Below are 10,963 nucleotides of genomic sequence, written 5' to 3' on the forward strand. Positions count from 1 at the left end.
GGGAGAGGGGAGAGGGGAGAGGGGGAGAGGGAGGGGGAGAGAGAGAGAAGGAAATGCAGTAACTACTCTATTTAAGGTGCTTTGAAAAAACTGATCACCTTCGAATTACCCTTATGGAATCCAGACTCCTCTGAGAATCTGATGAAATGTACTCATTATTCAACAAATATATATTGAGTACCTATTACATGTCAGGCATGAGCAATTATAGGGGATAGACTGCCAGTGTCTAGACCTGTCCCTGGACAAATCCACCTAACATTCTGCACCAAGTTTCAGAAACAATGACCTCCTGAGTTTCATCCAGAGACCCCAATACTACTCTCTCTCATATGATGGTGGTAGAGTACAAAATGGCATAACCCCATGGAGAAAATTTTGTAAATATCTACAAAATTACGTATGTATTTACCCTTTGATCAATCTCACTTCTAGGATCCTACCTTGCAAAAATATGCAGTGATATATGCACAGGGTTGTTTTGCACTATTACTAAGGAGAGCCAAATTGGGACCCCCATCCAGATGTTCATCATTAAAGGATTAATGAGATACAGCTACACAATGAATTACTGTGCAGATAAAAAGAGAATGAGGAAGCTCTCCAAAATTGGGAGTGATCTCTAGAACACAATGTGAAGGGAAAAAAAGCAAGATGAAGAACTTGCGTATAGTATATGCCGTCTTTTGTATTAGCAACAGCCAGTGGGGAAAGGAATGTGTATGTGTGTATACGTAAATGTAGTCATAAAAGCAAACTAAAAACCGGCACAAACGAACCTAATTCCCTATCAAGCTGTGTGTCTTAACCACACAGAGAAAAGAATTATTACAACTGAGTACGGCACACAGTATCCTCATCGTACTAATTCAATGGGATAATACTCTAGAGACAAATCTCAATGTCATTTGAAACAGAGTAACAATTAAAAAGGGAACAGATTCCTGCTGCTAACCCAGAAAGATAACAAACACATGGTACCGTGGTCCGTAAGGAGAAACCTCCCAAGTAGGATTGGTCTCAAACCTACGCAGGCTGCATCTCGTTAACAGCGGAACCCAGGTGAAACTCGTTACCTCGCTTGGTTTGTTTCCTGCCCATGGAACAGCGACAATACCCACCTCAAAAACCTGTTGTAAGGAATATTATTTTTCATACACAGCAACAGGCATCTTGGCTCATACAATAAGAAAGCCCCTTCCCACAGAAACAGCTGCCTCAAGCCTGGAGAAGCTGTCAGAAAAAATAGAAGGCGGTTCCTCGCTCATGCTTGGGAGAAAGCCGGCCGAGTAGGAAAGGAAGGGATCAGGTAGGGTTGCCAGTTTTGCAAATAAAAATACAGGATGCCCAGTTAAATTTAAATTTCAGATAAACAAGGACTAATTTTGTAATATACTATCTTTGTGCTAAAAAGCACAAAATCTGTGAAATTCAGATTTAACTGGGTACGCCGAATTTTATCTGGCAACCCTGGATTCCGAGCGCTTCGGCTGGTTTTCCATCCCGGGTCCGCGGAAGGGTGCCCGCCTCCCCTGCCCCTCCAAATGGCGCGTCGCCGCTCACCACCGGGGAGGAGGACCCAGCCGCAGAGGTGCCCACGGAGTCCGGCGCTGAGCTAACCTTCTCTCGCCTCTGGAGCCTGGACGTCGCCTGAGCCCTACACCACTCGCAAGGTCCAACGGTCAAAACCGCCTCCGTCCGCCGGAACCCAGCCCAGCACCAGGAGCCGTTCTTCCAAGACGGCGCCTGCGTTCTAAACGCAGGGGGCTGACGCATGCGCCTACCTACCCGCTAGTCGCGTCCTGTCGCTATGCAACGAGCGTGCGCGCTCCAGGTGCGGGAGTCAGCCGAGGGCAGAGAGGAAGGGGCGCCCGCGGAGAGCTGAGCGGACTGCGCCCGGCGGGGATCGGGGGAGGGGGCGCGCGGGCGGGGGAATTGAGAGCAGGGGGCGCGCGAGGTGTACAAGATTGCCAGGTGGAGAGCAAGGAGCACCCGGCTAGGTGAACAGAGACGTGCAACCTAGAGGCTGTGAGGATGGGCAACCGAAAAGGGGAATCGAGCGAGAGGGGCCGGCAGGTGGGCGCACACTGGGAGAGAGAAAGGGCAGAGGGCTGGCCTGAGGGGCGGCGTGGGGGGGGCGGGGGAGTAGCCGCAAAGACTACCTGTAGGTGAAGCCCCACAGCCTTACGCCAGAGAAGACTAGCTACCTGAGCAGCCTGGTATTTTCCCAGCTTAGCACCTTTGCATTTGCTGGTGACTTCTGCTTGCTTCCTGTCCACTGAAAAGAATCGCACATCTGAGAGCTGTGAGTTCAGTTTTATTTGGGGACTTAACTGAGGACTCTAGCCCTGGAGACAGCTGCTCTGACAACTCTGAGAAACTGCTTCTGCTTGGAAGAGATAAGGGGGGAGGTCAGCATGTATGTGATTTTTGGAGAAGGGATACCTGCAATCAAACACATATCTAGGTAAAAGGTCACTGCTAGCCACCAGGCACAGATAGCTTAATTATTTTAGTGCTTTTCTAAGTATGGGAAGATGCAAGAAATTGGGTTTATAAAATTTTCTCCTGAAAATTTCTGTCTGAAGTTCTGTTTTGTCAATTTTCCCAGAGAGCAGAGTTCCACATTCCTGAACTCCACCCTGAACTCCTTCCAGGGTGTGTTAGTGACTCAACAACTGCAGTGGCTAATGACTCAAACCTAGTATAGCCAGCTGGCTGGGGACGTTCTTTAGTTGGCATTCCTTTCAGAACAAGCACAGGTACCCCCACCTCCAGGAAGCCTTCTAGCCTTTGCCATTTGCAGTCTTCCCTGGGCTAGTGGTTTGTGCACAGTCCTCAGCTAGCATTTTCCATGGTCTGTTTCCATTTACGTGGGGCAGTGCTGGGCAGGAGATGCCTCATTAACCATTAGTTGAGGTAATTAGTAAGTGCCAGCGTGGGCACTGACAAATGGAAGGGAGCATGAGCTCTTGCCTGGGCCCGCAAACATCAGAGCCTCACTGCTTAAGTTAAGAAATATTTGCTGAGCAAGTACTGAGTGCCCAGCACTAAGGATGTGGTGTGAACAAAGACAATCCCTATACTTAGCATCCTGCTTACTGAATGCAGGGCCATGAGCAAGGAGGTCCAGTATAAGCAGACCCTCAGAGGAGCCCTGGGAAACTGAAAAATAGCCCCCTCCTCACTGGTGAGTGTGGCTTGATTTGGTGGGGAGTGGGCTATAAAATGCACCCCTTTGGTTCCTCCCTCTCCAGGCTTCACATGGTGGCTCTTTTTTTCTGGCTCTGCTGTTTTCACATCAAGACTTAGTGACGGTCAGGTGAGTGTATTTTGTTGAGACCATTGTTGAAAATGTGCAGATGCTCTCTCCAGAAAGGGTTTGCCACACCTACTGCAGTGTGGCAGCCACCAAGGACCAGGCAATGAAGAGGCTTCCTGGGAATGCAGTTGGTGATTCCACCCTCTGGGAAGGCCAGTTCGACTGTGATAAAGGCAGAGGACGTCTGTAACTGTGTGTCACCTGGGGATTTTGTTAAAATGCAGACTCTCAATCTGTAAGTCTGAGGTGGGACCTGAGAATCTGCATTTCAGCAACCTCCAGTTAAAGCAGTGCTGCTGACAGTGGGCCACACTTTGAGTAGAAGGGGTGTGGAAGACAGTTTATTCAGGTGCATTGGTTCAGGTGGGCCACAGATGGGCAGAAGGAGCCACCACACATCCCATCCCCACCCTCCACCATTACCCCAAATGTAGTGACTTGAAACACTCATTTATGATCTTACGGTTTTTGAAGTTTGAAATCGAAGATGAATCTTACAGGGCTAAAACCAAAGTATCGGCAGGGCAGGCTCCTTCTGGAGGCTTTAGGGGAGAATCTATTTCCTTGCCTTTTCCACCTTCTAGAGGCAGCCCACACTCCTTGGCTCGTGGCCCTGAATCACATCACCTTTTCTCCCCCTGCTTCCATCACCACATCTCCTTCTACCCTGTCTGACTTTACTGTGTCCCTCTTATGAAGACCCTCAGGATTACATTGTGCCTACCCGGATAATCCAGTAAAATTTCCCCCAAGCAAAATGCTTAATTTAATCACATCTGCAAAGTCCCCTTTGCCATATAAGGTAACATATTTCATAGGTTCCAGGTATTAGGATGTGGACACTTTGGAAAGTCATTTTTCAGCCCTACCACACTGTATTTTCTAAGGACAAGGACATTTTCTTACTTACTCATATTTCAATTACCAAAACCAGGAATTTTAACCCTGATACAATTCTATTATGTAATCTACAATTCACATTCAGTTTTTCCAACAACGTCCTTTACAGAATTCTATTTTCTGGTCCAGATCCAACCCAGGATCATGTGTTGCATGTAGTTGTGATGGCTTGTTTAGGCTCCTTTGATCTGGACTGGGGCCTCATCTTTTTTTTTTTTTTTTTTTTTAATATTTTGGCGCACCACGCAGCTTGCAGATCTCAGTTCCTGGACCAGGGATCAAACCCATGCCACAGCAGGGACAGCACAACACCAAATACTAACCACTAGGCCACCAGGGAACTCCTGGCCTCATCTTTTTTTGTCTTTCATGATCCTGACATTTTTAAGAGTACAGGCCAGTTGTAGACTGTCTCTCATTTTGGCTTTGTTTGATGTTTCCTCAATCAGATTGTAGTTTTGCATTTGGAGCAGGAATCTACAGAAATGTATTATGTCCTGCTAAGAAGTGCATCGCGTCAGGAGACACATGATGTTATTTTGTCCCTTTACTGGTGATGTTTACTTTGATCAATTGGTTAACATTGTGTCGGCCAGGTTTCACCACTGTAAAGTTTCCATGTTTACTTTGGAATTAATCCATAATTTGTGGTGAGAAACTTTGAGAATATATGTAAATATCCTATTCCTTGTCAAATATTCACCAAGTTTTAGTGCTCATTGATAGCTGCTTCAGTTATATTATGATGGTTTCAAAATGTTTCTTTAACTGCATTATTCTTTCCACATTTATTAGTTGGCATTCTACTTTAAGAAAGAAATTACCTGCTCTCCCATTCACTTGTTTATTCCTACATGGACTCATGGATTCTTATTTTATTCAATTGGTTATAATCCATTACAGTCATTATTAATTTTGGTGGCCAAATTGCCCCAGGTTTGGCTAGTAGCAGCCCCTTCAAGCTGGCTCCTGTGTCCCCAACCATTTTATTTTTTAGCATTTCCTTTCTGGGACAACAAAACATTCCAGAATTATTAGACATTTCCTGCCCTGATCTTGGAATTAGTCATTTCTCCAAGGAACCTTGATTCTTTTTAAGTGGTGAAGCCTATTTAAAAGCAAATTCTAATGGAATGTTACTCAGCCATAAAAAGAACAAAATTGAGTTATTTGCAGTGAGGTGGATGGACCTAGAGACTGTCATAGAGTGAAGTAAGTCAGAAAGAGAAAAACAAATACCGTATGCTAACACACATATATGGAATCCAAAAAAAAAAAGGTTCTGAAGAACCTAGGTGCAGGACAGGAATAAAGACGCAGACGTAGAGAATGGACTTGAGGACACGGGGCGGGGGAAGGGTAAGCTGGGATGAAGTGAGAGAGTGGCATGGACATATATACACTACTAAACGTAGAATAGCTAGCTAGTGGGAAGCAGCTGCATAGCACAGGGAGATCAGCTCATGCTTTGTGACCACCTGGAGGGGTGGAATAGGGAGGGTGGGAGGGAGACGCAAGAGGGAGGAGATATGGGGATATATGTATATGTATAGCTGATTCACTTTGTTATAAAGCAGAAACTAACACACCATTGTAAAGCGATTATACTCCAATAAAGATGTTAAAAATAAATAAATAAATAAATAAATAAAAGCAAATTCTGTGGGGAAGGGATGGATTGGGAGTTTGGGGTTAGCAGATGCAAACTGTTATATGTAGAATGGATAAACAACAAGGTCCTACTATATAGCACAGGGAACTATATTCAATATCCTGTGATAAACCGTAATGGAAAAGAACATAAAGAAGAACACATATATATGTATAACTGAATCACTTTGTCATACATCAGAAATTAACACAACATTGTAAATCAACTATGCCTCAATTTTTTTTAAAAAGCAAATTCTGTGTGTTCATTGCCACTGAGGTGTTTTTGCTTCTAGGCGTTTGCAGTGGAAAGAGCTGGGAATTTTTTTTTCTGTATTCGTATCTATCTATCTATCTACTTATCTTTCCCTTCTTAAACTGAAAAATGCCTCCAGAAAATGTTAGGAATTGATCTAAGCCTTTATTATTCACCTTATTATTAGCTCTTTTGGAGTTAAAATATGTCAGCTTCAGGAACATAGAGACGTTCAGGCATAGGCTGGGTACTAGGCCATTTCATGTCGCAATCTTCCACTGTAACAGCTAATATTTATTAAACATGTACTGCACGCCAAGCTATGTGCTTCACATGGATTTATTATCTCTTTTAATCCTCACAGTTATGAGATACATATTTTTGTTATTCTGTTCCACAGATCAGGAAACTGAGGCTCAGAGAGACTTAGTAAGTTGCTGAAGATCACACAGCTAATAAAAAGCAGAGCCAGGACTGGAACTTGGTCTGTCTGATCTCAAATTCTACATTCCTACTGCTACACTACACCTCCACTCCTAACTTATGGGTTAACTCAGGCTTCATTCCCTCCAATTCTTGACATCTGATGAAGAGTAAATCCAGGGGCTCAACTCAACCTAAAGTAGTTTCTTGCTTAAGCAATAGAAAATGGAATATTTTCTAGCTACAGTGCTGGGCATTCTCCGCCCCTTTCCTCCTCAGGGCTTCTCAGTGGTCCGTTGTGAAATAGATAAGCCTGCCTTATCTGCTTCACAGATGACTGTAGCTCCCAACCTCACAATAGTGCAGCTTGCTGGGCGCTCAGAGCCCCTCCTGGGCCCTCCTGCCTGCTGAGTTATTTCCTCCCTACTCAAAGGTAGAGTCGTGTAGTGGAGGCCTCAGCCTCTTTTAAGCACCAATCCACCAAGCTCCTCTCAGGCCCGATGAGCCCCGGGACCTATTTACTGACCTGGGAGAGCTGGAGAGCTTTAGAAAAAAGTCCATTTGAATGTAAGAGCTATTGGCAAATACTTATGTATGTATTGGTTCTTTGGGGGAAGGATGGGCTCCAGAAACATCTCATATTTGTCCTGAAATGAATCTGTGTTGGTTAGAATGTGTCTATTTTTTATGTCCTGTTAGATTTGTGAAATAGTGTGACCCTGTTTGACGTTTTCCAAACCCACCAGGATGGAAACCGAATACCTGAAGAGGTGCTTTGGAAATTGCCTGGCCCAGGCGCTGGCAGAAGTGGCAAAGGTTCAGCCCAGTGATCCCATAGAGTACCTGGCTCACTGGCTTTATCATTACAAGAAAACGGTGATGGCAAAAGAAAAGGTGTGTGCGCGCACAGGGTCGACTTGGGGAGGGCTTTCAGCTTTCCCAGAGGAATTTGAAATCCAAGGCACCACGCTGGAGCTGGCCTAGGGAGTGTCATGGTTTATTCCACTTTTGAGGATGGCTTAGGCCCAGATATCCCTGAAGTATAGGGAGTCTGAGGTCTGAAGAGAGAATCCAACTCAGAGGAGTTGTGGGGTTGGTGGGTTTGGAGATACTAGCAGGTTGAAGCTAGTTAGTTACAGGAGCAAAGTCAGGAGGCCTCAAGGGCCGGGGGCCTGTCCTGGGAGGGTCCCTGCTTCCGAGGACTGACCTTATTCTACTCTGTCATTATCGCCCCAGGATAGGCAAGAGAAGATCCAGCTGCAAGAAGAATATGAAAATAGCCTCAAAGAAACCAGAGTGACAGAAATGCTGATGCAAGAAGAGTGTGAGATTCAACAGAAGTGTGAAAAGTGTCATCCCATGGTGGGTACCAGGAAATCTGCAAGACAGCTCAACCACAGTGCAAAGTGCACTGAGGCTCCCAAAGCCTACTTTTTCTTCCATATTCATATGTTTGTATGTAAATCAATCTTACTGACAATCCTTGTCAATAAAATCCTAGTAATGAACAAAGAAAACGCTTAAAGGCAATTCCACTTTCGATGTCAGGGAATAAATTACATGTTACTGGTTTAAAAAATCAGATTTTAAGAAAAATCTAATGTGTCACTTGGAACATATATTTCCATACAAGATCCTCTGAATCCTTTTCAAAAATTACTCAATATTTTTCAGAAACCAAATATGGTTTCTAGTATATACTTCAGATATATTATTTAATTTATTATATACTATTTAAGTATTTAATTTAATATATGCTGTTTATTTACGTATCAAGCCACAGATGTCTCCTCTGTGTTGCTCTAATAGCGGTCATGAATTATTAACTTAGAATAGTTGGAAACAACTGTGTATTCACTCGTCTGACAAGCATATCTTTTATCCCGCACAATTTTTGCCAGTCTTCTGAAAAACACCTTGTGTCATTTTGTGCTTTCTGCAAAGTGCATGACACCTGGAGAGTGAATTCACTTATTGAACTTGATATCTGGCATCTTTTTAACTATCACTCTGTCCTGTGCATGAAGATCTTTAATGTAGTCCTATACAATTTACTAGCTTTTGCTAGTTTCAAAGCCAACTTTGATGAAGACATGAAAATATTAAGCTTACGTACATTTATATCAATATTCTCAGATTTCCTCATAATTAATAGTTTATATTTTTAAGTCTGGATGTTTTATAAATAAATCAAAAGAAAGATAGTTTCCTACTACATTCTGAAAATAGTAGTTGAACGAACTCGCCCTCAGGAACAGTTCATTCTTGGAACAGTTGTTGGGAGATGATAGAATTGAGATCATTAAGCAAAAGTTGTCATCGTCACCTTGCTGCCCACTCTAATCCTTTTCTAACACCATGCTTCACTGTTAATAGAAATATAAATATATAAGGCAGGGAAAGACTCCCAAAACTCTTACCCTGGTTTTATGATGCCTTTATTAAAGAACACTTTGCTCACATCAACCTTTTGAATTGTCCCTTTGTGTTACACTCAGGAGCTTTTATACCCTGAAGCAGTATTTCTTAGCAAGATTAGGATGTGTAAAAGGTTTGCTCTTCTTTTGCCAAGTGTGAGACAATCAGCGATTGTAAGGGAAGTTGAGAAATGAGAGCCAGCCTGATGCCTGCACTACGTGCAAGTTCTCAGCTTTAGGAAAGAGTTCATGGGCAAATTGTGGTTATGGAAATCGATTCCCTTTGTTAGAAGGAAATAAAGAGAACCCGACAGTGATGTAAAACAAAGCTTACTGCTTACTGGCAAGGGAGAGCCACATATTCCAAGAGCAAGTTGCTCTCCTAGTATGAATTGAAAGAGCTAGATAAAGGGCAAAGAGGTGGAGGTACATCAAATAAGATGAGATTCTAACTTCTGGTTTCTTGTTGGCTCAAGGTGAATAGCAAATTATTCCTTGCTACTGTCATCTTTAGATTTCATCGCCAGAGCTTTAAAACTTATCTGAAATAGCCCCAGGATAGGTTGCATAGGATTTCAGCAGGCCTGCTGATTTAGCTGATGGGCTTTTACGCCTATACTAAAAGCTTTGCAAGATTTTCCTTAATATCTTAAAACCATCATTGCTTTTAGTACCCCAGACTGAATACTGCTGTTCCGGTGGATGTGTCCAAAGGGGAGTAGAAACAGCACTATGTGTGGTAGACATCATACCTAATTATGGGAATCAAGAAGGGACTCACAGAGGAGATAACATTTGAGTCAGACCTAGAAGAAAGCTGGCAAAAGTTGCCCTTGTAGTGATTTCTCTTCATTAAGCAGAGGCAGTTTTGAGTAAGTAAACCATTATTCTGTTTCTAAGTCTGAAAGCAGTCCCTTTGATATAAAGATCTGAGCCATACAGGTGTTTTAGAAATAAGTTTTTATGGAAACAATACATAGATTTGCTGCATAGATTCATAGCACTTTGGAGTTAGAAGGTCTTAGAGATCTTGTGGGCAAGTACTCCACAGACCTCGCTGCAGTGCCCCACAGGGTCCACTGTTGAGTGGACAGTGGGCAAAGATGGGGGTAGAGATGGCCAGTAGAGCTCAAGCTCCAAGCTTCCTACCTCACCAGGGACTGCAGTTACATGGATGCTTGATATCATCTCATAGGTCACTGAGACTGCATTCATCTTTTCCATCTTTTTTCCTCTGTGCTCCAGTTTGGATAATTTCCATTGATCTGTTGTCTTCAAGTTAACTGATCCGTTCTCCTGCAATGTCCAATCCTATTTAGGAATTCAATGAATTTTTTTCATTTCAGATATTTTCTCAATTCTAGACTTTGTCTGGTTCCTTTCTATGATTTGCATTTTCTCTGCTGATACACCCTAACTTTTCACTCATTATATGGCCATTTTTCTCCTTTCAATTTTAAAAAATATTTATAATGACTGTTTTAAGTTCTTGTCTGCCAGTCTCATCATCTTTGTCATTTTGAGGTCTCTTTCTATTAAATACTTTTTCTCTGGATTGTGGTTCACATTTTCCGACTTCTTCACATGTCTAGTAATTATTACTTGTATGCTAAACATTGTAGATGATACTTTACAGGGCATCTAGATTGTGTAGTGTTCCTTTAAAAGGTGTTGAATTTTGTTCTGTCAGGCAGTTAAATTGTTGGTGAGTTATCTTGATCCAATTAGATTTGTTTCATGCTTTGCTGGATTAGGTCTTTTTCAGTTTTGTTCAGTCTTGGGCATGAAAATGGCAATCTTGTATTCTTGCCATGCCCAGTATGTTTAGTCTCTGCTAATGACTTTTTTCTCTTCTGTTTTCTATTTAGCCACTGATATCTGTAGCGAGTTCCACAAAGAAGACCATGTTCATGCAGGAGAACACAAAACCCCTTGAGAAGGAAGCCTTGAAGCAGGAACCCCTGCCAGGAACTTCCAGCATGATTCCAGGAATGC

The 10,963-nt window shown here is 43.0% G+C and overlaps 1 protein-coding gene across 1 annotated transcript in view; it reads left to right on the forward strand.

Annotated features, from left to right (window-relative positions):
* The first annotated feature begins 7,298 nt into the window (after positions 1-7,298).
* The window catches only part of DYDC2 (DPY30 domain containing 2), a 3,990-nt gene continuing 325 nt past the window's right edge, over positions 7,299-10,963 (forward strand). The window contains exons 1-3 of the mRNA XM_007464221.1: positions 7,299-7,445; positions 7,788-7,913; positions 10,837-10,955. Of these exons, the coding sequence (XP_007464283.1) occupies positions 7,299-7,445; positions 7,788-7,913; positions 10,837-10,955 (392 nt within the window). The remainder of the gene's footprint in view (positions 7,446-7,787; positions 7,914-10,836; positions 10,956-10,963) is intronic.

This window comes from Lipotes vexillifer, unplaced genomic scaffold (genome assembly GCF_000442215.2).
Source record: "Lipotes vexillifer unplaced genomic scaffold, Lipotes_vexillifer_v1.1 scaffold59, whole genome shotgun sequence".
NCBI classification, from domain to species: domain Eukaryota; kingdom Metazoa; phylum Chordata; class Mammalia; order Artiodactyla; family Lipotidae; genus Lipotes; species Lipotes vexillifer.